Below are 27,001 nucleotides of genomic sequence, written 5' to 3'. Positions count from 1 at the left end.
CCAGCACCAGCGGGGGTCCTGCGCTGTGGCCTGGCCCCCCTCCTCCCCCAGCACCGCTGCAGCACGGCCCCCACTCCCCCAGCACCAGCGGGGGGCCTGGGTCACCTCGATCCCCACCCTCAGCACCCGCAGTGCCCCTGGACCTCCCCCCCCCCCCCAGAGCACCCCTGCCCAAGTTTTAGTCATGGCATTCACGGGCCCATGAATTTTTGTTTATGGCACATGACCTGCCCATGACTTTTACTAAAAATACTTGTGACTAAAATGTAGCCTTAACTATGACTCTTGGTAAAATGTTCCAGTGGTTAATCACTCTGGTCCTGTGCTGGTCTGCTTCTTCTTTCTTCTCAAGTCAGGTCATGCTATATTTCCACTCCTTTCAGAGAAACAAAGTCTAAGACATGAGAAGTCCAACAATCTATCATCAGTTTTTGGCCCCTGACTCTGGGCCTCATGGTCCTTACTCTCTCTGCCTAAAGCCTTTCAAAAATCCATATCTGCTTACATCAGGGAGTTTTCATACCACTTTCTCCAGTGGCTGGTAGGGGAACCCAGGCCCTCCTTCCCCTCTGGATTCCAGTCCGGAGACCCTGTAATGAACAGGCAAAGTGTGCCCATTAGACTCCTTGCTGCCTGCCTAGACTTCTTCCTGTCATTACTCTTTTTGTCAGGCCTTCTCCATAGCCTGTTTCTGGGCTCTTGTAATGAGCAATGCCTCCCAAGGCTTCTCACTGGAGGTCTGGTTCCTGCCCTTGACTGTGTTACTAATCCACTGCAGCCTTTATGTCAAGGCTCCTACAAGCAGATTCTTTCCACTGTTCTACTCCCCAGGTCCTTCTGCCTGCAAGTCCTACCCTGCTCCTTCAGGAACGCTCCCTGGGTGAGCTGGTTCTTCCCCTTTACCTCAGGGCCCCATACAAGCCATCTGCCCAGCCAGGTATCCCAGCTCTGGCCAGTTCCATCACAACCCTCTGTGCGTCCACTCCTGCTCCTTCCTGTTTCTCTGTTAAGAGAGTAGTTATAAAGTTCTTCTTTCTCTCCCTGTAACCATCTTCTGCTCCAGGCTTCCTGCCTTTATGGCACCACCCAGTTCTGTCCCAGCTGGGTTTAATCTTTAATTAGGAATGGCCCACCCTCCAGGTACAACCAGTGGGTTAGTGAGCCTCTCAGGCCCACATTAATCCTTTCAGAGCTGGGATGGAGTATACACTCCATCAGACTACAATTAAAGAGGATGCAGAGGGAGGAGAGGAAATTGAGTGGGACAGGTTTTGGCCAGGAGTCCCAACCTAGTGCCTCCTTTCAGTAGTCACAGACCTCACTTCTCTCTGGGAGTGTGCACCCGAGGAGCCTTCTCTTGCTTGAAACCCGGGTAAGCTGCACTGTAGCTTTTATAGCTGTTTGTTTTATTTGCACAGGTGCAGCTATCCAGCTGACTGATGGTTGAAATCCCAAGTATAGACAAGACCTCAGTGTTCCAGCTCAAGATGCTCTGCTTGCAATTAAGATTCATTAATAAGCCTGATGAGCTTTTACAGTTGTGTGTTATTTGTAAAGACAGGGTAACCCCCTCCCCAGATCCCAAACAAAATGTTGCCACAGAAATGGAAACTTAAAGAAAATAAATAGTCCTTCTACACTTTCTGCCAAAGGTGTCACTGAATGTTTTGGTTAAATAGCAAGTTATTGAAAGGATCTGCTCTTCTGGATCCTAGTGAATCCATGATTTGTTTTAAATGCTATTTCATACTTCATATGTCGTGTACAACATGGCATAAACCAGTGGGATTCAGAGGGAGAGGGACAACTACATCTCAACAAGGAACAGGTGGAATATTGCATATTAAATTTGTATTCATGTGATATAGTACCTGGCAGGCCTGCTTTCTCTCACCGTGCTAGCCTCTGGACAAAGGCTTTCCAGCTGGGGGGCCCTAAGGTTCTCTTCACTCTGGCACTAACTTATTTCCTTTCCTCCTAATGGAAGCCCTGATTCCTCTTAGATGTCTGAAAGAAAATGCCCATTCTCTGTTAGAACAGAGTGATTACTGATCTTCTCTGCAATGGTCAGAAAGGGCATATCTGTGCTGCAAAAAAGAACTAGATCAGTTCGCAGCCAGTGTTTTGCGTGCGTGTGGTGGGGCTGTGTTAGAATGGTGCCTTTTTGTTGCCAGTGGGGAGACAGCTGTAACGTTTGCTAGAGAGCAGGCTAGATAAAGTCTTAAAACATACCTCATTCCACTGCCCCCCGTGCAGAAAAACTGGCTAGTGCACAGATCTTCCTGTAGTGGGGATGAGCTTTGAACAGTCTACAGATCAGTCAGCAAGAAACCCTGTTGTGGTGAGAGGCTGTAGCTGTGCATCTAATCTTTTTGCTCCTTGGCAACCTCCCTTGCTTTTCTGAGTCTAGATTCACCTTGGCAACATCCTTGACCTCCATTAGCACAGGGAGTGGGAGACTGGAGGCAGATGCTTTGAAGCCATGGTGTAGCTAAGTACTGAGCCAGCTAGATTGGGTGAAGAAATGATTCAGAAATCCCAAGCTTTTGTTTAGTGTCTGGCTACTTTCATGGCTCTAAAGTAACAGCTCAGCAGCAGCATCCCTTTTTAGAGCATTGGAGAAGGGTCCTGATTGACAGTGTGTGCATTACACCTGTATGCAGAGGGCCAGCACAAGATTTAGGCTCCATATAATCCCACTTAAATCATTGGGCTTAAGTGCTGTATAGTCTGGCACTTTGCACAGGGATGGATTTCACCTAGTAAGAATAGCAGGTAAATATTGTTTGTTAGAAGAACTTTAACAAATGAAGGAGTGGCATAGTCTGACCTGGGAATGCCAGAGTTTGATTAACAGTGATGCTTTGTGATCTTAGCCAAGTCACTTGGAGCCCAATATTACATTTTTGAAGTCAGTGGGATTTTGCTATAAGCTTCAGTGGGAGCATGATCATAGGCTTAATCTCTGTTAGTTTCCCACCTATAACAAGGGAATAATTTCTACCTACCTCACAGAGATGTTGTAAGGGATAATCAGTATTCATAAAGCATTTGGAATAAGTTGTAGATGCGATCTCTTGTTCTGATTTGTTCTTTGCCAGATTCAACTGAAGAGTTTTGTTGGTGATTTCTGATACTTTGACAAATCTTACTTCTTTAAAACCCATGGACACTTTAAAACCCTGCACTTAGGACAGCAGAATCCCATGCACTGCTACAGGCTGGGGGCCGACTGGCTAAGCAGCAGTTCTGCAGAAAAGGACTTGGGGATTACAGTGGATGAGAAGCTGGATATGAGTCAGCAGTGTGCCCTTGTTGCCAAGAAGACTAACGGCATATTGGGCTGCATTAGGAGGAGCACTGCCAGCAGATCGAGGGAAATGATTATTCCCCCCTATTCGGCACTCGTGAGGCCACATCTGGAGTACTGCGTCCAGTTTGGGGGCCCCCCACTACAGAAAGGATGTGGACAAATTGGAGAGAGTCCAGCGGAGGGTAACGGAAATGATCAGGGGGCTGGGGCACATGACTTACGGGGAGAGGCTGAGAGAACTGGGCTTGTTTAGTCTGAAGAAGAGAAGAGTGAGGGGGCGATTTGATAGCAGTCTTTAGTTACCTGAATGGGGGTTCCAAAGAGGATGGAGCTAGACTGTTCTCAGTGGTACCAGATGACAGAACAAGGAGTAATGGTCTCAAATTGCAGTGTGGGAGGTCTAGGTTGGATATTAGGAAACACTATTTCACTAGGAGGGTGGTGAAGCACTGGAATGGGTTATGTAGGGAGGTGGTGGAATCTCCATCCTTTGAGATTTTTAAGGCCCGGCTTGACAAAGCCCTGGCTGGGATGATTTAGTTGGTGTTGGTCCTGCTTTGAGCAGGGGGTTGGACTAGATGACCTCGTGAAGTCTCTTCCAACTCTAATATTCTATGATTCTATGATCGTAGAGTCATTTCTGAGATACTTCCTTAAAAGTTACTCCTCCACTCCCTCTGGATCTGTCACCCCACTCCTTGCTCGAGTTTTCATGTGTGTGTTTTTCTTTTCTTATCCTTTCCCTAGCCTACATGTCTCTCTTCCTTGTCTCTTTGGAAAACCGAATATTATGTGTTGTTATAAGTAATAAGAGTAATACAAACACTTTGTGACTTCTGTATTGTGGACATCAGTAAACTGTCCCACAACTTGAAAGAAAATGCTGTTAATATTTCACCCAAGACTATCTGGGTCTTTAGCCTTGTATCTGAAGATTTACAGTACTAAGCAGTCTGAGGCCCTAAGTATGTTGATATTTGGGTGGGAGAGGAAAAAGATATAATGCTTAAACATAAAATTAAAATATAGAGCATAGGTTTAAAATAGCATTTTGTGAAAAGTTGGCATTTAGAATTTGGTTACTCATGTACAAGTCTGCAGAAGAGTCTTAACAGATGGAGGCCTCAATTATGTGTTTCTTTTATTCTCTTTCAGGGAATTGAGAATGGGCCATCAACAATGCTAGGTCTACAATGGGAAGTGTCACGCTTCGCTATTTCTGCTATGGGTGCCTTTTCACATCTGTGACCTGGACACTTCTGCTGTTCGTTTATTTCAACTTCAGCGAAGAGACCCAATCTTTCAAGAATGTGCCCGTCAAGGGGCTGGAACCTCAAAAGCCACTTCCTAAAAAATTCTATCCCCGTTTCACTCGGGGTCCAGTTCGCGTACCTGAACCACAACGGAAAGACAGCAGTATAGGGAATTCATTTGGAAATCATGCACAGGACCCAGTGAAGGGAGACATGGAGCTCTCCCCTGAAATGGGTAAGTGGGCTTGGTCATCTTCATTACGAATGACATACACGCACACACAAACACATCTTAGTTAAATCAGTAGAAGTGAGACCATAAGACTTTAAATGTGTCTAAGGAAAATTTTTATACCCAAAGAGAATATTTATTTATTGAAATGTTTATCCTGGTGTTTCTCTTGGTTTCAAAGTAGATGTAAAGTTTATTCTTTTACAATATGTATTTGTTTCATCCAAAATGTAGCAGTCTAGCCTTTATTCTGAAATATTTTCAACTTTGGCACATAAAATGCTAAAGCAGAAAACTTCTGAATTTTGACATCCAGGCTACAAACTTTGATATACCACCTTGCCACTGGTAGCATTTGTGTGTCTCATGTTGGTAATTTACTTTGAGGGGGATTGGGATAAAATATGTGTGAAATGTTAGAGCCTGCAGAGAAACTCAATCCATCTTTTTCAGTATAAAAAAAGTAGTTTGCTTGGCGATAGTATGAGGCCTATGTTTGCTATCCTTGTATCATAGAAGTATAAAATGATCTACAAACAAGACTGGAAAAGGTAAGATGCTGGGTTTATTCATCTGACGGTCAAATCTTGCTTGCTTTATTCAGGCAATAGGTCTGTTGACTTCACTGGGACTACTTAGAAGAGTGGCATTTTGAACTGAAAACTGGCCATTGAACGGGAAGAAGGTAGCGCAAGTCACTCTACTGGTGTCTTAGCTATTTCCGTTGGAAGTATAATACAGAATATATTTTTTGTCTAGCCCTGAATTTAGTACTGGCAGTGCTCGCTAACGCTCCCTACATTCTTCTTCAGTGAAATTTCAGTACAGCGTCAGCTGTTGGAGAGTTTTATGGAGTTTAAGAAAAAGCTTTCCAAAATGTAACTGCAGACTTGCTCATAGGCTTATGTGATCGATAGAAGGTGAAACGCCTTCCAAAATTTAACTGCCAACTTGTGATGCCACAGGGCATGCAAATTCTTATCAGTTTGCTGTAATATCAACAGCTGCTAATTACTGCATATTCCAGAGGTGACCATCTCTTTCCAAGTATTCACTGCTTGCCAGGAAATGAATTGGAGAGTTGCAACAGAAAATCTCTTTGATCTTGAAACCCAGAGACTAGCTGGACTGGTGAAAGCCAAATGTATTCTATTGCAGGACAAGTCCTATATGAAAATTTGGGAGACAGCTGGGCCTCTGTTAGAATTAGACCTAATGTTATAGGGAAGGGTTTCCTGTCTGTCCAGTCTGGAGAAGTGATAAATATGCTAGGCTGTAAAATTAAAAAAACAGTTTGGCATATTACAGCTGAAAACAAAATGCCATCTGGTAGGGTAATCTGTATGTTTTCTTATAAATTTATGAAACACACATAACACTGCTATAGTAAAGGGTTTGTTGATGTTTCCATTGCAAACCTTATTTTCCAAGGGCTGAGAGCTGTTGTTTGGACTGGAATTTGTCAGGCACTTTGCACACACGTTGTTAGCCTGCAAGCAGCTCTTCAAAACCAGCTTCAATAATATTTGAGTTTGACTGTGTTTAGAGAGGGGGAAAAACAGTGTAGACACTTGTGTGAGGGCAGCCTGTAGAACAAAGACCAGTGCAATTTGGCATGAAGTTTTCAAGCATGTGGCCCTTAAAGTGGGTGAATTGAGCAGGCTCAATGGCAGTAGTGCTTGCTGTAATCCAGAGGATGCAAGTATGATTGAGCGTAGAGCCTCTGAACCAGTGGTGGGAAGCTGCGGGCGGCTGTGCCTGCGGACGGTCAATGTAAACAAACTGTCTCGCGGCCTGCCAGCGGATTACCCTGATGGGCTGTGTGCGGCCCATGGGCCGCAGGTTGCCCACCACTGCTCTGGACAGACAAAAACATTGCTAAGGTCAGATGTGCAACTCCAAGGAAGGGTTTGTGCCACTGCTTTTGTGGCTACTGCTGGACAAGGAAGGGAAAGTGACACTATTAATAGTCACATGTCTAACCTCTGTGACTAGTGGCTTGTCACATTGCAGTTAACCTGGTGGATAAAACCCCCAGTCATTGCAAACCCCATGGAGACAGATTGCTTTGGTGTAAACTGTGACTTCAACTGATGTAGCTTCCCATGGTTTCAAACCTCTTCTATAGGGGTGTGAGCCACTGCTGCTACATTAGTATTGCTGCACTTGAGGCTAAAAACCCCAGTGCAGACAATGCGTATGGCAGTCACATTGGTATGCTCCCTCTGGAGAATCACTGTTACATGTCCCTTGGTGTAAATCCCGTTACCATGTCACAGTCCTTCATGTTACATCTGTGCTATGAAGGGAAATAGGGAGATCTTGCTGTCTTTCCCCTTCCAAAAACACTTCTACAGCTTGCATTTCTCCTTCTATTTTGCCCCTTTTCTTTCTGATCTTGCCACCTCCCTGGACACGCTGAGGCTGTCATTGCCCTAGGTCACCTGGATTTTGCATAGCTCTCCAAAGCAAGGTAATCTCTTGGGTGTGTTGCAGAAGATGAATTTAGGGTTTCCTTGCTTATTGGTTTGTCAGACCCTTGACCTGTTGAATAAGCAGGGTTGAAAGTAACTTACAGGACTTACCGGTACGGCCGGAGTCCTGAGCGAGGGCGTGGCCTCACCCGGAAGAGGCGGGGCCTGTCAAGATTTAAAGGCCCTGGGGCACTGGCTGTGGCTGGGAGCCCCAGGGCCTTTAAATCGCCTCGGGGCTCCCAGCTGCAGAGGTGGCTGGGAGCCCCCGGGGCTCAGGGGCAAGTTAAAGGGCCCGGGGCTCCGGCCGCCGCGGAGCTCCAGGCCCTTTAAATCCCCGCCGCAGCTCTGGCAGCTGGGCTGGGGCCGGGATTTAAAGGGCCCGGAGCTCCTGCGGAGCTGCGGGGGGGATTTAAAGGGCTCGGGGCTCCCCACAGTGGCCGGAGCACCGGGCCCTTTAAATCCCCGCTGCGGAAGCCGGTGCAGTCCGGCACGGCGTACTGGCTCTTGCCGGTATGCCGTACCAGACCGTACCGGCTTACTTTCACCTCTGTGAATAAGGGAAAAAATAAATGAAGCCATTTGTTCCAGTACTTCAAAGCTTGTACCAAGAGTTGAGTGAAATGTCTCAATGAGAACAACAGAACTCAGTGAAGTTTGGGACCCTAGAACAGTAGAGTTCATATTGTTTTTGGCCCCAAGCACAGAGTCAGGGACAGAAAGAGTGACATTGCAGGATTTTGCCGCTTACACTAGCATGCTTTTTGAAACTGGATGGCTGCCTCTACCCTGCCACTGCACTCAGTGAGAATTGATGCTAAAACAATCAGCGAAGAAATATCAGAGGGGTAGCCGTGTTAGTCTGAATCTGTAAAAAGCAACAGAGGGTCCTGTGGCACCTTTAAGACTAACAGAAGTATTGGGAGCATAAGCTTTCGTGGGTAAGAACCTCACTTCTTCAGATGCAAGAAGATGCATCTGAAGAAGTGAGGTTCTTACCCACGAAAGCTTATGCTCCCAATACTTCTGTTAGTCTTAAAGGTGCCACAGGACCCTCTGTTGCTTTTAGCGAAGAAATAGTAAACTCTGTTGCTATTGAAGTTGTCATTCTGAGGCTTGAGGCTCAACATCTCAGGTGAGATGAATGATGGTAGATCAGGCTTCTTTGATAGCTATTGTTTGTCTCGCTGAAGTCTTGTGAAACTGCACTGCACTAGGGCCATGATTGGTTGGATTTTCTAACACCACAAGGGCTAGAAACGTGATGTATTTAAATAGAAACGTACACTTTGTAGAAGCTTAATCTGCCATGGGTACCAGATTATGCATCAAGTGGGCTAGATCTGGCTGATTGGTTGGGTGTTTGACACCTGTGTTTTATACTGCGTTAAGAGTGAGGTTTTTAGGGGGAAGGAATGTGTGGGGAATAGGAAATAAGCACAATGGGGCCATCACTCTTTGGGGGATGTTATGCTCCATTCACATACAGTCTATTTTTATTACACCTATAGTGGCTGTTCATAGATTTAACTTATTATTGGGGTAGAAATTGAAGTATTCATACAGAAATGTGCTTTGAAAACAGGTTAAAATATGATTTGTAAAGGCAGATTGTGAAAACTATGCATGAGTTAAACACTCCATTTCAATACTTGATCATTGCCAGAGGATGTTTTTGACCCAATGAACTGATTTTGATATGTTTCTATTATAGGCATGATTTTTAACGAACACGATCAGCAGGTGAGAGACTTGGGCTATCAGAAGCATGCCTTCAATATGCTTATCAGCAACCGGTTGGGATACCACAGAGAGGTGCCAGATACAAGGGATGCAAAGTATGTCCTTTATACCATTTTCTCTATAAATATAATGTTGTTTTTAAGGGCCCAGTATACTAAATAATGAGACCGGAATTAAACATTTGGCCGTTACACATCTGTTACATTTTGCTTTCAACATATCAGTTACCACTGAAGGCAGATTTCCATTCCTTTAATACTTGCAGCCAGATGGCTTGAGGTTATTCTTTTAATTGGGAGGGCTTGCTTTACTGAATACTGTTCAGAATTGGATCTCAAGAGGCAAACGGGAATGGGATAATAATTGTACATAATTGGAAAATCTCTACTGAGCAGGTCACATGAGAAAGTCAGACTAACGCTACCTTAAGACCGAGTGTGTGTATGTAATTTTAAGATCGCCTACACAAACCATATATCTACCAACTCTACCACACAGAAGTCTCTTTGAATTTGGATTTTAAAATACAACATGGCTTCAAAGAAATACATATACAGTAGAATCTTTATAAGCTAATGACACTCAGCTGAATGGATCAGAGGGTTAAAGTAGAAATTATTTCCTCAGTCAGATGTTAGATGGAGAAGCTAATAGGTTAGAAAGTATCTTGCTCAATTTAAATATGAGAAGCCATCTGGTGGTCACCCCAGAGACCTAACTTCAAATATATGGTAGTGGAATGGGATAGATCAGGGGTCGGCAACCTTTCAGAAGTGGTGTGCCGAGTCTTCATTTATTCATTCTAATTTAAGGTTTTGCATGCCAGTAATACATTTTAATGTTTTTAGAAGGTCTCTTTCTATAAGTCTATAATATAGAACTAAACTATCATTGTATGTAAAGTAAATAAGGTTTTTAAAATGTTTAAGAAGCATCATTTAAAATTAAATTAAAATGTAGAGCCCCCCGGACCGGTGGCCAGGACCCGGGCAGTGTGAGTGCCACTGAAAATCCGCTCGCGTGCTGCCTTTGGCACGCGTGCCATAGGTTGCCTACCCCTGGGTTAGATGATCCCTAATTGATATAACACAGAACCTCTCTGTGTTAATTCTATGTAATGGACAAATAACCAACTAATGGTGAGATTGAGTCCATGTAGTGATCAAAGTGCGCTCAAGAGATCTCCATTAATGGACTATCAGGGATATTTCACGTGAGGACAGAGATACGTTGAGCCATAGAGAAGTTTGCATAATGCATACATGTATTCTGTGCAGGTGTACTCTGAACTGTTAATTTTAAAGGGATGATGATATGTGGAAAAAACCCAAAATTCTGTACCTGTATTATTAATTGCATACTAGGGTCTTTAAAAATGAAAGCATTTTTACAATCTAATCTATGTTTTTCCATTTATTCTGTTGGAGTGAATAGCAAAAAGGTAAGCAGTGTGGTGAGTGTAACTGACTGCTAATCTCACTTTTTTTAATATTCAGTTTCACATTTTGTGTCTCATGCACCAGTACAATGTTGTTAAGGTTTTTAATTTGACTTAAATGTGTTTAATTAAAAACCTAATTTGGGTGTAAACTTACTGATATAAATTTCATGAGCACTAGGATTCGCAGAAAGCTATTTTATTAGATCCAAGAGGTAGCAAATAGTAACTGAAATATAGGTTGGGGGTGGGGAGAATGCTCTCCTACAGTGTATTTCTGAAAGCTATCTTGCACTGATTCCAGGCAGGGCTAGATGACCTACATGCCTCCTCCATCTCCCTAATTATAGACCTTATGAGTCTAAGTATTCTAGAACAATGTTTGTAGCTTGATTTTTTTTTTTTTCCCCAGACACACAGAGCACCCCAACTCCCACTGAAGGTGCTACAAATTGTTGTGTTCCGCACCTCGAAAATCAGACCCTTAAAGTTTAAACATTCAAGTTAATGAGTGTTTGAAGGCTTGATGGAGCCTAAGAATGGCAGAGTACTGTCTTTATATACTAAGCCACATTGCTGCATGCTTATAGAGGTTGGGAAGGTGAGAAAAGCGGTCTTAAATAGGGCCCTTTCTTGATGTCGGGGAAAATAGTGCTGTCTATCTAGTGACTTTCTGTTCGAAAGCACAAATTTTCTATGCTCTATTACACTTAGATGGAGTAAAGCAACCATCTGAATGCCCCCAAGCGTGCGCGCGCTCTTCCCCTCCCCCCAAATCATGGTGTAACTTTCGTTTTTGTTGTGGTTGCTCAATTGTGTGTAAATGTAATGGGCCATAGTTGTTGCACAAAAGCGCATATCCCTCCCAGAGCTGAATCCACTTGAATTCAAGTGAACAGGCTTTTTGGCACAACCAGAGTTGCATTTTAGGTCCTGCAGTTTTTGCTATCACTTGATCCCCTCTCAAATGCCAGTATTGACAATTTACCCTTTATCATATCAGATTTGTAGATATCAGGGAGAGAAATTGAAATAGGCAGATAAAAGTCCTCTTATTTTTGCTGGAAGACTTTCAGTGCCTGCTCTAACTACTATTTGCTAGGAATCCGACCGTGTAGCATTGTATGCCCTTAAGGGCATACAGGTATTACATTTTGTAACATGCAGCAATAAACCCTATTTATGTGGGTCTGAATTGTGTGAACTGTAGTTATGAGGCTACTCTATACTTGGTTGAGCCCTAATGTAAGTATTATGTTAATGAACATGTCTTAGGCCTGGTCTATACTACGGAGTTAGGTCGACGTAAGACAGCTTACGTTATGCACCTAACTACGTCAGTGTACACACTACAGCATGGCTCCCGCCGATGTAAGCACCCTACTGCACTGACATCATAACTCCACGTCCATGAGAGGCATAGGGCTTATGTCAGTGTAGTTAAGGCAGTGCAGTGTCTGTGTAGACGCTAGGTTACTTACATCTGTTGGCTGTCATTCTTGTCAATTTCACAGCTGCTGGCTCCCAACTCGCCGGCCTGTCTCCGCTCTAAGCAGCGCTGCCACCCAGGCTTCCGGCTCAGGCTGCTGCCTGGGCTCCCCGCTCCCCACGGGGAGCCCTGCTGCCCTCCTGGCTCCCTGCTCCTAGCCCGGCTGCTGCCCAGACTCCTGGCTCCCCACTCCGATCTGGGCTGCCGCCCGGGCTCTTGGCTCCCCACTGGGAGCACAGCAGCCAACCAGACTCTGGGCACGGATCTCCCTGTCAGGAGCCTGGCTACCCACCCCCAGGCTCTTGGCTCCCTGCTCCCCATTGGGAGCATGGCTGTGCCCAGTGTGGGGAGCTCCGCACCGGGAGGCCGGTGCGGAGCCAAGACATCAAGGGGGGCGGGGGCAGCTGGGGAGCCGAGAAGCTGATGGGGAGCTGCGCATGGAGCTGAGAGCCCTGGCTTTCAGCTCCCCCCTCCACACTGCACCTCTTAAGTCGGTGTAAGTGCTCCTGGTGAGGATGTGCACCACCAACAGGAGGAGGACCGCGTGGACATGAACACTGCTGTAATTACAGCGGTGGCTGTAAGTTGTCCTAACATAGGTCGGCTTAAGTTTATAGTGTAGACATGCCCTGAATGTAACCCTGAAATGTGAGAGAACAATTTCTCATTCAATATTAGTGTTGCTGTTTATGGAGCTTTGTTAGGAGGTGCAGTTTTGTACAAATGTACATTGAACATGTGTGTGTCTTTTGTTTGTAGGTGCAGAGAAAAGTCCTACCCTTCTGATTTACCATTTGCCAGCATTATCATCTGTTTCTATAACGAAGCATTTTCTGCTTTGCTTCGGACAGTACACAGTGTACTGGATCGCACTCCAGCATATCTTCTTCATGAAATTATCTTGGTGGATGACAACAGTGAATTGGGTGAGTGACAATCTCAGTAATGCATTTGTGCTGGCGTTGCACATCTGTGCTTGCACGTACTGGTGATGTTTGGCTTTCCTGTCTCTTCCTATGCTTTTATCAATAAACCATGTATTGTGTAGACGTGACCATTCAAAATAGTTAGATTTTTAAACTTCACTTGGGCCAACTAGAGTTAAGTGTTAATGTCAATAATAGTGAAGATTTAAGCAGCTGGGATCAGTTGAGCTATGAATAACATATGACAATATATAGGAAAGTTTGCGGGGCCAGCCTGGTGTTCAGAATGGCTTATGCAGATGCTTCTAAGAATAGATTCTTCAGGCCCGAACTCTCCACAAGCCTATATTTACTACTGAAATAGTGTTGCCTGCACACAATCCTGTGCTACACTATTGTTTCTGTGGCCATAGAAGTTGCTGTAGCACTACAGATATAGTGTGTGATTTCTGCCAGCTCATCAATTCAGTGGTGGTGGTGTACCTGGGAGCAGAGTCCAGCTCTTGGTCTGGGAATGCTATGCATTACTCTTGGGCAATCTTGTGGTTGTCCCAGGAGTGGTTTTCACTAGCTTTTGATGGAGCAGCTGTCCAGCTCTGGGAAGCTGGAAGGGGGTCAGTGCAGTGGTGGGGCCCCTAAAGGGGGTAGATCTGTCAGATTGAGTTGTCAAATATTTGTCTGTGGTTTAAAGATCATGCGCCAGCCCTTTTTCCTTAGCACGCTCTGCAAATCAAAATAAGCCACTAACTTGGAAGCATTCTGGCATTTGAAAAGCTAAGCAGCAGCTGAGAAATATGTCGGTGTAAACAGCAATTACAGCAGCATTGTGTGTGCTTCCTATTTTCTTGCTATATAAACATCTGCAGCCTTATGTATCTCTTTCATCTGATCCTTTTTTAATATACATAATTAACTCCTCCTGTTTATCACCATCTGATTTCAGGCTTGTCTTTGTGAGGCTGATTACATCTGTATGGTTTAGAATGGAATTCCCTTGTTCTTACAAAGCTAATTTGTTTCTATTGGGTCAGAGCAAATGTTAAAGTTGGAGAGAGAACTAGGATTAAATACTTTATCCTTTGCCAATAAGCATGCCTAATGTTTAAATGCCTATTTCGTGGTTGTCCTCTTGAGGTTTGGAAGGAATGTCCATCCCACACCACAGAGTTTCTGGCACAACTTACTGCTTTCAAGTTTCAGAACCTTTAAGTTCAGCAGTAAACTTACCTCAAATTTGAGTCTTCAAATATGGCACTGACTAAACATAAACAACCTTCCTTGCTAACCAAACCCGCTGACCCTGCTACTATTTTGGTATGTTGTTATTTTGAAAGCCTAGTTAGTGTCAAAGTCTTGGTGTGGTCATGCTAATATTTCTAATTTTAAACCAGCCTCAAGTGGCTGGAGAATGGGGTGAGATTTCTTCAAACAAAATAATTGGTGCACTCTCTCATTGATAGTGCAACAAACTAACTATGACATTGATACCTTCTTCTAACGGAATAAATTTCACAAGCAAAAGAGAGCAGGGGTGGTTTTCTCATTAAGACCCTGGACCAGAACTTCAGTCCCTGGCTCTGTACAGATTTCTTGTGTGGTCTTGGGTAAATCGCCAAATTCCTCTGTGCCTTCATTAACTGTGTGTAAAATGGAGATGATAGTACCTTCATTCTCCTACCTTTTGTCTTATCTGTTTAGCTCTTCAGGACAAGGATTGTCTCTGACTGTATTTATCTACCCTCCTAGTGTAATGAGGCCTTGGTAGGGTTTGGGGCCTGTAGACGCTATTGTAATACAAATAATAGTATACTCATGAGGGCATTCTGCACCTACAAAATAAAAAATTCTGCGAACAATATTTTAAAATTCTGCAAGTTTCATTTGTCAATAAATAAATGCAGAGGCTCCAGCATGGCAGAGGGGAGCACAGGCCGCTGGCTGCACGAAGGTGGGAGATGACCCTGCAGCGCCCCGCCCCCAGGACATGGACTCAGCAGTGAGGTTGCACCTGACCCTGACACAGCACAAGGCCTGGGCCTGTCCCAAAAACAGTGCCAGGCACACCAGGTGTGGGGCAGGCAGGCTCAACCAGGCAGGATCCAAGTGTGGAGGGGCTCAGTGTCGGGTGATCCAGGTGTGGGGTGAGAAGATTCTGTGTGGGACAATCTGGGTGCAGTGGGGGGTCTAGGGGTGTGTGTGTGTGTGTATTTTCTATTCTCTGTTTTCTCCTTGGCAGGACCAAGACTTCTGGGGATTGGGAAAGGTGGGAGCATTCTTTGCTATTCTCCCCACCCACAGAGCCTCATGTGAAGCCTTTGTCCTCACTCTGTTAAATTTGATGTTTAACCTTTGCTGCTTTAATTTGATCATGTGAGTTCTCCATTTCCTGTAACCTTATAGCCATCTCTGTCTTGGGATACTAGATCAAATGAAGAATAGTTTAGGCAATAGTTTTTGTTCCTGTTCATAAGTTCTTCTGTTTTTTGTGCAGCCCTGTCTCACTCCATTTATATAGTATTATTGGGATGACACATGTTGAGTATCCCTAACTCGCTATAAGATTTCCTTTCAAAACCATTGCTCTTATTCCTTCCTTAGCATATTGTACCATATTTAAGATCAGGGACAGATAGCATCCTTGAGGCAGACAGCATAAGGACCTTTGATTTACTTAGCTGGTATCTCTTCTAGAAGTTTTAAGAAGGCCTTAGTCACAAGATATTGCTCTTTCAATATATTCACTGTCTGCGATGATGTCATGGTATTTCACAGCTTTTCCTTCCCATCCACTATCCATAAGATTTCATTGAAGTCTCATAACACTGGTCTACAATTTTTGAGAAGTCATCTGCTTCAGAGATAAAATGTGCTATTTATTACGTATTTTGATGTGCTGAATTCAAATATGACAATTAAAACAACTGATTGGCTACTGTTTCTAAGATATTTAAGTTTTTACATTTTATGTCTATGTATATTGTGTAGATAGTAGAGTTTTAATCATAAATTGTAAACCTAGGTCTTTTCATGTGTTTATGGTTGCTTTACATGATAATATTTCACCTGTCCTGTTTATGTAACACTTTAAAAATCAGCAGAAGGGTTATATAAATCAAATTTATTATGAAACAAAAGGCAAAAAACTATTCTGTACATAGTTTAGTCCTATTCAGTGTCTACTCGGCGCTTCTTGGCTTGTCTCTTGTATTCATTAAATGGAGCATCTCTTGTAACTGTTCAGCAATAGTCTGCAAGCATTGATGGGCTCCATTTGCCCTGATAGCGTTTCTCCATTGTTGCAATGTCCTGGTGAAATTGCTCGCCGGGCTCGTCACTCACTGCGCCGCAGTTCGGTGGAAAAAAATCTAGATGAGAGTACAAAAAATGTATCTTTAGTGACATGTTGCAACCAAGGCTTTTGTATGCCTTGAGGAGGTTTTCCACCAACAACCTGTAGTTGTTTGCCTTGTTGTTTCCGAGAAAATTTATTGCCACTAACTGGAAGGCTTTCCATGCCGTCTTTTCCTAGCCACGCAGTGCATGGTCAAATGCATCATCTCGAAGAAGTTCACGAATCTGAGGACCAACAAAGACACCTTCCTTTATCTTAGCTTCACTTAACCTTGGAAATTTTCCACGGAGGTACTTGAAAGCTGCTTGTGTTTTGTCAATGGCCTTGACAAAGTTCTTCATCAGACCCAGCTTGATGTGTAAGGGTGGTAACAAAATCTTCCTTGATTCAACAAGTGGTGGATGCTGAACACTTTTCCTCCCAGGCTCCAATGACTGTCGGAGTGGCCAATCTTTCTTGATGTCGTGGGAATCTCTTGCACGACTATCCCATTCGCAGAGAAAACAGCAGTACTTTGTGTATCCAGTCTGCAGACCAAGCAAGAGAGCAACAACCTTCAAATCGCCACAAAGCTGCCACTGATGTTGGTCATAGTTTATGCACCTCAAAAGTTGTTTCATGTTGTCGTAGGTTTCCTTCATATGGACTGCATGACCAACTGGAATTGATGGCAAAACATTGCCATTATGCAGTAAAACAGCTTTAAGACTCGTCTTCGATGAATCAATGAACAGTCTCCACTCATCTGGATCGTGAACGATGTTGAGGGCTGCCATCACACCATCGATGTTGTTGCAGGCTACAAGATCACCTTCCATGAAGAAGAATGGGACAAGATCCTTTTGACGGTCACGGAACATGGAAACCCTAACATCACCTGCCAGGAAATTCCACTGCTGTAGTCTGGAGCCCAACAGCTCTGCCTTACTCTTGGGTAGTTCCAAATCCCTGACAAGGTCATTCAGTTCACCTTGTGTTATGAGGTGTGGTTCAGAGGAGGAGGATGGGAGAAAATGTGGGTCCTGTGACATTGATGGTTCAGGACCAGAAGTTTCATCCTCTTCCTCTTCCTCGTCTGACTCAAGTGAGAATGATTCTGGTGCATCAGGAACCGGCAGTCCTTCTCTGTGGGGTACTGGGCTGATGGAATAGCTGATGGAATGTTTGGATAATGCACAGTCCACTTTTTCTTCTTTGACACACCTTTCCCAACTGGAGGCACCATGCAGAAGTAACAATTGCTGGTATGATCTGTTGGCTCTCTCCAAATCATTGGCACTGCAAAAGGCATAGATTTCCTTTTCCTGTTCAACCACTGGCGAAGATTTGTGCACAAGTGTTGCAGCATATGTGTGGGGCCCACCTCTTGTCCTGATCTCCAATTTTGCAGCCAAAATAAAGGTGATAGGCTTTCTTAACCATAGTGGTTATACTGCGCTTTTGTGATGCAAAAGTCACTTCACCACAAACATAACAGAGGTTATCTGCACTGTTCACACAAGTACGAGGCATCTCTGCTCACTTTGGCTAAACAGAAATGTGTCCCTTTGCAAAATCAAACACTGACAAATAAGAGAGCACGACACGGTATGATTTCTAGAGCTGATATAGGGCAATTTGTTCAGCAGAGTGATGTAAGCTTCGTTATGATTGCATCATCCATGACTTCTAGGAATAACATGATGCAATTCATATAGTGTATGACGCAATACCAGCTTCAGATTGCATCATTCATTGTTTTGCCTAAAAAGCAAGTACTGTCCAAACCCAGTCATAGATTTATTCATAGATCCAGTCAAATATGTATTTTAGTAATTTCTGGTTTAAATTGAGATCCCTTCCCTTTATAACTCACTTATCCTCCGCCATTCCCAAGTCAAGGGTCGTATATACTGACCCAATAGCATATCTTGAAAACTAGAGCCAATCAACAATTTTAAGCATCATTTTCGTTCTCAGTGACCCAGAATTAGTAAAGTTTGACTACATTTATTTCAGAAGCATTTTGGCTGTAGAGCAGTGTAATATATAAAGATAATAGCTGGAATTCCTTTTGTTTTTTCACTGTCTCCCTTATAAAGAAATGCTTTGTTCATGTGAATGTACAGTTTTGCCCTCCACGTACATCCAGGGGTGCTGGAACGAGAGGTGCAGGGACATGGTTTCCACTTTCAGCACCCCCACCATAAAAATGTTTCCAATGCCCCTGCATCCATCTATTAGACAGGATGGTCAGGGATGCAACCCCATGTTTGGGGCGACCCTAAACCTCTAACCGCCAGAAGCCACCAACCCTCTCCTTGCTTCTAATGATGAGCTTGCTCCCCACAGACCGGGGGACACCATCTCAAAGCAGCACCAGATCCTGCCAGAATATTAGATGCAAAACCTGTAGAAACATCTCTGTTGCTATGATGATCAACACACCTTTCAAGATCCATGGGTCCTACACATGTCTATGACAAATGTGTTGTACCTCACACAGGAAAATAAGACACAAACAGCCTATCACCTGTAGATGAACATTTCACAAAGTGATCACTCTCTCTATCTGACCTCTCAGTCATCATTCTTAGAGGAAATCTGCACAACACCTTCGAAAGATGATTCTGGGAACTTAAATTCATAACTTTGCTAGACACTAAAAAGCATGGACTGAATAGAGATACTGGATATATGGCTTATTACAGCCATCTATAACCCACTAACAACTCCTCTTCCCCGCCAGCTGCCCCCCCCCGCCCCGGTTCCTTTCTCCCCTATGATGGGAGAATTGTTAACTGGCCACTTCATCTTGAATGATCCTTTGAAATGTGTTAACTATTTATGTTTAATAATCTGTTCCACCTTCTATTTAGCTGTGACAATGAGTATGTTTTCCAGACAGAGAGAGCTCTGTGTACGCTTGTCTCTCTCTCTCCAAAAAGAAATTGGTCCAATAAAAGATATTGCCTCGCCCACCTTGTCTCTCTAAGGGTATGTCTACACTGCCATGTAAGCTCAGGGTTAGTGGGACTTGAGTCTGTTGACCCATGTTAGGGGGGAACCCTGGGCTTGAGCATCTACATTGTAATTAAACCCTATTTTAAGGCTTTTCTTACCGTAGACCTCTGGGGCTCTGGCAACCACACGGCAGTGTGCAGACTCCAGTCAAAATAACCATATCCCAGAGTCCCTAGCACCCCCTCACCCTCAGTCTAGCCCTAGGGCTGTGGTGCTCTGTGGGAAAACTTTACTGCCTGCCCTGCACATTTCAGGAAGTTTGAACAGCCGCCAACGCAGCCTGCCAACCAGTCATTTTGGTCTGTGCTCTCCCAACTACCAGAGCCAACAACATGGAGGAGGCGCCTTTTCATAGAACTTCTCTTGCTTACGCTTTCACTCTTGTGTCAGGAAACTGGCAGAGCAACCATAAGGTGCCGGCGGACCCTTCGGTGATGGTTTCTGTCCCACCAAAGGTACCTGATGGGTTTCCTGATGGAGCAGCAATAGGAGGAGGAGTACCCTGGCATCGCAGACTCTCCCTGGCAGATGGTGCTCAGTATAATTGGCAAAGCTGCTAATGCCCCCTGTGTCGACCGCCGTTTCTGGTGCAGGCTCACAAGCACCGTCTGGTGGGATCACGTCATCTTGCAGACCTGGGATGACCAGCAGTGGGTCCAGACCTTTCATGTGAAGAAAGCCACATTTCTGGTGTTTTGTGCGCAGCTTGCCCCCACCTCTAGTGTTAAGAGAGATACATCGCCCTTGCCAGTTCCGAAGCGCGTTGCTATAACCGTCTGGAAGCTGGCTACCCCAGACTGCTCCAGATCCGTTGCCAGCCATCTTGGGGTTGGAAAGTTGACAGAGAGTAAAGTGGAGGCTGAGGTTTCTGAGGCAATGAGGCGTGTGGTTTACTCCGAAGTGGCGGGCATTAAAGCTATTCCAGAGCTAATTGCTGGCTTTAAGAGAATGGGGTTTCCTAATTGCCCCAGGCTGTTGATGGGACTCATGGGTAGCTTGCCCTCCTCAAGGAGTACCTGAGTACGTAAACTGCAAAGGCTACTACCCCATTGTTATGCAGGCACTAGTGGACTGCAGAGGCAGATTTATGGAGGTCAGTGTGGTCTGCACAGGAAAAGTCCATGCTGCCAGGGTTTTTTACCACTCGGGAGTATACATTCATGGATAGGCAGGGAAACTGTTCCCACCAAATGATATTGACATAAACAGTGATACTGTCCCCACTGTTATTCAGGAGGATCCCGCGTACCTCTTTTTGCCTTGGCTTATGAAAACATACCCAGATTGCAGAGGCCCTGGCAAAAGAGGGTTTAATTACACTCACAGCATGTGTAGAATGGCTGGTGAATGTACTTTTATGAGATGAAAATCCCGTTGGAGATGTCTACAGACCCATTTGGATGCCAGTGTCATCAGTGCTGTTCACATCACTGTGGCTTGCTGTGCTCGTCACAACCATGTGAAGCCAGAGGTGAGCCATTGCCCCCTGAATGGACCTATGACAGGGAGGGTACCCTAGATTGGTACCCTCAGCCAGAAAGTGCAGCTACCACTGCAGGAGCTGGCTGCACCCAGGCAGCAAGTCAGGGATGCTTTGTGTTCTCACGTTATGAACTGACATGGCCCAAAGGAGGAGGGCAAATAGTACCTGTACAAATGTGCTGGTGGGGGAAAACTGGCTCATTAATTGGTTGGGGGGGGGCAGTGCTTGGGAGGGGCATGGGCTTGATTGCCATGCAATGTAAGTCTGAATGACATGATGAATAATGAATTTGTTTGGCGGGGGGGCACAAAAGCTGTACAGATTAAATTTATTGAAATGTGAATTGCTCCACCTAGCTAAATAGAGGAATGCTGTTTGTTTACTAATGCTTAATTGCTCCTGAACATGTTTTTAGCTGTATCATCTCAAAGCATGCTTGTATGATAGCAATAAACTTTCTTGAAAACATAACATGCTTTATTTATAAACACGTCTTAAAACTGTAAACCACTCAGTTTCTTGGGCAGGCCAGCTGCCATATCACCCCCCCCCCCCCCAAAAGGCAGGAAATTGTTAAGACCTGACACGATACCCCTATGTGTCCCCTGCCCCCAGTTCTCTTTTCCCTTCTTTACATTTCCCCTCAGCAGCAGGGGAGGGGGTCTGGAAGAAGGAAGGCTGCATTGGGTTTAGTTGCCCTGCCCAGCCACTCTCATGAGTCCTGAATGCATGGGCCACCCCAACATGGAGTAGTCCAAGCTACTGCTGGGCTGAGGGTATGTTTGGGCATCATAGCATGATGTGAGAGGGGCTGCAGGTGCTGGAGCTCTTGCCGCCATTATGGAAATGAGTTGCTGAAACAGTTCTCTGTGTTGAGTTCTGTCCTCCTCCCTTAGCCACCATTCATGTTTGCAAGCGCCAGCTCCCCTGCTGAAAACCTGTCCTTCACCTGGGCGTTGAGCCCCACTTTCCTCCTGCCTGTCAGCATGCTGCTGTTCCCATTTTTCGTCCCTCCTCTTCTGGTACTGGACCTGCTGGTCTGTCCTCTCAAGAGCATCAACCATAATTTAATCACGGAAATGCTTCCTTTTGGAACGTTCTGGGAAGGTACATTGGGCCAGGGATGGAGTTCCTGAAGAATGGTAGGCAGGTTGAGGGGCCTGAAATAGGACAAGACACAGAGGGTTATTGTCTAAAGTAGCTCAGTGGAGGAGCACAGAGTTAATTATTGTGGAATCTCAAGGGCATAAAATGTAACATTCCTAAACTGAACCAACACATATTGTGAAGGGGATGCATCAGTCCTCATACTGTCTCTGGACACAGCCTGGTTAATTGCAGTTACAGAAGTGCAGAGACAATGGTAAGGTTAAAATTATAACCTTTATTCTGTTTCATAAAAAATTCATAACTAATTGCCATATGAAGGGGTGTTTAGTGCCCTCTCTGCAAATGTTTTTTCTGTCACTTCAGACCTTTCATATTTTGGAAGACATAACAGTTTTTGTGGTGCTCTATTGGCAAAGGGAGATGTTATTCCAAGGTGCTGGAGGAAAACCTGCAGTGTATGCAGCAGTATTCCAACTAATAGTTACTGAACAGCACATCCGTGAGTGGAGTGAGCTAGTCAGCTATATTGAGGGGCTTGGAAAATATGCTCTTCCCAGCGGTGTGACTGACTACCTGGAGTTCTTGCTTCAGGAAAAGTTTGCAGCTATCAGCAGCCAGGATTGGGTCAGAAGCCGTGAGGGAATTAACATGATGCTGTGTTAGCTCACATATGGCTTACCCTGTTATGGCTGCACGCAAACACGCTGAAATCTGCCTGTTGACTCCACCTGGCACAGTTCTGAGCAATAACTGACACTACACTTGAACTGAAATGGACTAGATTTGGAAATAGTATACTGTTTTTTTCTCTCTCTCACTCTCACACACACAGTTCACAGGCGACAGCATAGACCCAGGAGGAGTGATTACAGAGTGGCAAATATCTTCTTATTGACAGGAAAACACAAATGACCCTAGCAAACCTCTGAGACAACATTTAAAATAACCTTTACATCTGTTTATGAGTGTTTGAAATTCCAAGTCACCATTTTGAGCTCCATGTGGTGGGTCGGGAGGAGGAAGAGTGGGACGGGGAGGCCTGGCTGCTGTGGCTAAACGCTGGTAGCTGGGTCTTACCATTTTTGCATTGCTTCTTACAGCAGAAATCCCTCCATTACTGTAATAGTACACTTTGAGTCATACACTTCCCAGGCTCTGGGGCAGCTTCTGTCTCTACCAAGTTCTCTGCAGGCTCTGTAGTGGGCTGTTCCACGGGAAAGGATCAAGGAGTTCTTCCAAGTAGGGACTGAGAATTTGCAGTTGAGCCTCATCCATAGCCTGCTCTGGGACTGGTTTCATTTAAAGTCACTTCATGCAGTTCACTGGGAGCCTGCTGCTGGCTCCTGTCAGCCTTCATGCTGGATTCAGGGGCCAGCAGGGCATCATCCTGGCTTAACAGGTCACCATGAACCAAGGTTGGCTCCATGCTGGGCGCACTGCCCAGGACCCAGTCAAAGTCCTCATAAAATGGGCAAGTTGCCCGATGTGCAGTTCTTGTCCCCGGTCTTCCAGTACTCACTCTTCAGCCTCTTAATGCACTCTCTGCTCTGATCACCTGTCTGGAAAATCTGCAGAACCGCCAGCTTTTTAACTATCTGCTGTTATGTCTGGTCATTCCCGGTGCTTATTCTGAAGTCCACAGTTTTATGGGCTTCGCACCAGAGGTTTGTCAAAATCTGGCAGTGCTTCCGTGACAAGGAAGCAGCTCGCTTTGCAAAGGCTTGATTGGTTCGCTCTCCGTTGCAAACCCAGGAGGCTCTCTGGTTGTGTGCTTGCAGATTGGTGATCAGACGAGAAGGGGTGAATGTGGACCTGAACTGCCGCCGTGTGTGTGTGTGTGTGTGTGTGTGTGTGTGTGTGTGTAAGTTCTTTTTTCAATAGAATTGCAGGTTGTTGGGATAAAAAGCACTAAAGAAGTTGTCCCATGGAATTGTGGGATACTTCTAGATGATTCCCAGGACCCGAATCAAGCAGGGCTGCATCTACACTGCAAAGCAATAGGGCTCAGACCCTGGCTCCCAGCTTGACTCACACTGGGTCTGAGCCCTGGTTTAGTGCAATTGCAGTGTAGATGGAAGGGGAGGGGGTTAGGCTTGATTCCGAGCTCAAGCATGGACTTACATTGCAGTGTAGACATCCCCTAAGAAGCCAGGAGTGAAGATGGGTGGATCACTCTGTAATCACCCTATTCTGCACGCTCCCCCTGAAGCTCTGGTATAGGCCACTGTTTGAGACAGGATGCTGGGCAAGATGGACCATAGTCTGACCCAGTATGGCCACTGTTCTGTTTTAATAATATATAAAGACGGTATCAGGAATTCCTTTTTACTTCTTGACAGGGCCGCCCAGAGGATTCAGGTGGCCTGGGGTCTTCGGCGGCAGGGGGCCATTGCCGCCGAAGACCCGGCACTTCGGCGGCGGGTCCTGGGGCGGAAGGACCCCCCGCCACGGGTCTTCAGGGCACTTCGGCAGCGGGTCCCGGAGCGGAAGGACCCCCCGCCGCCGAACTGCCGCCGAAGACCCGGAGCGGAAGAAGCTCCGGGGGCCCGTGCCCCATGAGAGTTTTCCGGGGCCCCCGGAGTGAGTGAAGGACCCCACTCCAGGGGCCCCGAAAAACTCTCATGGGGGCCCCTGCGGGGCCCGGGGCCCCACTTGCCCTCCCCCTCTGGGCGGCTCTGCTTCTTGACCATCTCTTTGTTCGTTGTAAGAATGCTCCGTTTTTCCCTCCTCATCCGTTCCACTGTTGTATTCATCCTGTTGATGACGACTTTGCTGTTCTTTTATAACTGATGTCTAGCAGGCCGATGCTATTTCTCTCTGCTATACTACTCCTACTCCAATGTTTCTTCCACTTATGTAAAATCTTCCATAACCCTGGTCCTTATAATATCCCGGCTGGCTGGCTGTTTCACTGTGACTTCATTTATTCTTTTCCATGTCTCTGCGTGCTCAGTTACTCTTCTCCAGTATTATGGCTTTCATCAGTCCCTCTCCCCAATGACAGTAGCCTGCTGCCTGCCTTTCCTTTATGTGGGAAATGTTGGCATTGAAAAGATTGAGGAAGTACAATGTCTCTTACCATCATTATATACTTGTGTTACAGTAGTAATTACAGGCTGTAATAATGATCTCTGCTCTCCTTCAAAAGCATGTGCTTTGTCCGGGGTGTTTTGATCCTCCTTAGGTTCTGGAAAGGTGACCATTTGCAATCGGAGTCATAAATTACTTTGCATATCTGTTGGACACTATTTTGCAAAAGCAGAGAAAAAGATGGACCAGTACTTTCATTATCCATACCGGCTGAGTTGATGATAGATGTTTTCCATCTCAAAGGCATCAAGGTTTATTTTAGTGTAGTGATCCTTGTAGGACACCGCTAACTTAACTCACACAACTGCCCGAAAGTGTTATATCTGCTATTGCTACGAATAAACACCCAAGATAGCTAAGTTGGAAAGAGATTAGAGAGAGAGATATTCCTTTTTGTGTTCATTAATTAATTAATTAATTAATTAAATTAATTAATTATTAGCACCTAGAAACCCCAGTCATAGACAAGGACCCCATTGTGCTTGGTACTGTACAAACACAGAGCAAAACAAGATGGTCTCTGCTCCAAAGAGCTTACAATCTAAGTATAAAACAAGAGACAGCAGGTGGATACAGACAGATCTATACAGGAACAAGGAAACATTGAGGCAATATTGGTCAGCATGTTAGGCTGTGCTGTCAGCACACAGCACTTGGCCAGTTCCATCTTTTTCCCTGTATAGCCAGTTGCCATTTTGTCTCCATAGATGTCTCACACAGCAGCAGGGGAAAGAGAAACACTTAATAGGATAACATGATTGCAAAGCTACAAAAAGTGGCAAGGGGACTTAGAACTGGGTGTACTACCTGGCATGACTTCACTGAAATTGAACAGAATTCATGTTGAAGGTTGTCAACTAACATAAAGTGTAGAACTTCTAAAAGAGCTTTTTGATCACTCTGCATGCTACACAGTTTTGCTGTTTTTATTCTACATGCAACTGCAGTGAAGCTATGACTAAATTTGCTTTCTGTATTTGTTCTCTTGTTTGCAGTTGATTTGAAAAAAGACCTAGAAGAATATATCAAAAAAAATCTTCCAAGAAACACAAAGCTGGTAAGAAATGAAAAGCGAGAGGGGCTGATTCGAGGAAGAATGATTGGAGCATCTCATGCTACAGGTATACCCTGTCTTTTCTTTCCTTTAATCCTTTCTCCATACATCTAGGCAGCACCTGTGTTGTAGCCACAATCCGTCCAGCCAAGGAGTATCTGACATATTCCATATGGTGATCATCAGTAGTGCTTTTTGTTTAGGTAAAGGGGATGATGTTGAGTGATGTGATGCACTTGCTTTCCTTTAGGCGACTGAACTTACTGCCTATACAGCAATCTCTTGATGGATAAGGGGCAAGGGGCAGAGAATCAGTCAGATTTCCTATAAGTCAGTCCTTAGCATCACTTATTTTTCACTGTTTGGTGTTTTTTACATGTGTTTGAGCTCATGTCAGTTCAGATAAAAATCACTGAGCCATCTTGGTACTCTTTCCTACAAAATTTATCGGTGTTTATTTTGTATTTAGTTACTCCAACTTCATTCAGTGGCAGTTGATGGATTAAAAACTTCCTAGGTTAAAGTGCATTTACAGGTTTAACTGTTCAAATAAAGCTGTCCCCACATAAGATATGGCAGCTTGCTAGAAATGAAGTGCTTTCAAAAGAGTCATACTCGGTACATAATGAATGAAAGGGAAGCTCTGAGAAGAGTAAGTGGCCACCGGGTGTGATCATTCTTTCACTTTGCTGAGTTTGGAGACCTGGGCAGGATTAGGGAACAGTTTTCCTATAAAACAAAAGTAGATCAGGACTCTGGCTTTACCTGAATCATAGAATCATAGACTATTAAGGTTGGACGAGACCTCAGGAGGTCATCTAGTCCAGCCCTCTGCTCAAAGCAGGACCAATCCCAACTAAATCATCCCAGTCAGGGCTTTGTCAAGCCAGGACTTAAAAACTTTGAAGGATGGAGATTCCACCACCTCCCTAGGTAACCCATTCCAGTGCTTCACCACCCTCCTACTGAAATAATGTTTCCTGATATCCAACCTAGACCTCCCCCACTGCAACTTGAGACCATTGCTGCTTGTTCTGTCACCAC

General features: G+C 44.9%; 1 protein-coding gene across 4 annotated transcripts in view; it reads left to right on the top strand.

Annotated features, from left to right (window-relative positions):
* The first annotated feature begins 4,506 nt into the window (after positions 1–4,506).
* GALNT11 (polypeptide N-acetylgalactosaminyltransferase 11) overlaps positions 4,507–27,001 on the top strand; it is a 67,387-nt gene continuing 44,892 nt past the window's right edge. For 3 of the 4 annotated variants that reach the window (XM_065397854.1, XM_065397856.1, XM_065397858.1), the window contains exons 1-4: positions 4,507–4,801; positions 8,984–9,107; positions 12,699–12,865; positions 25,899–26,024. In XM_065397854.1, the coding sequence (XP_065253926.1) occupies positions 4,507–4,801; positions 8,984–9,107; positions 12,699–12,865; positions 25,899–26,024 (712 nt within the window). Of the gene's footprint in view, positions 4,802–5,401; positions 5,484–8,983; positions 9,108–12,698; positions 12,866–25,898; positions 26,025–27,001 lie in introns of those variants that run through there. The other variant, XM_065397855.1, reaches the window with a different exon arrangement.

This window comes from Emys orbicularis, chromosome 2 (assembly GCF_028017835.1).
Source record: "Emys orbicularis isolate rEmyOrb1 chromosome 2, rEmyOrb1.hap1, whole genome shotgun sequence".
NCBI lineage: Eukaryota > Metazoa > Chordata > Testudines > Emydidae > Emys > Emys orbicularis.
The sequence above is the reverse complement of the archived record's forward strand: the minus strand, read 5'-3'. Positions and strand labels throughout refer to the sequence as shown.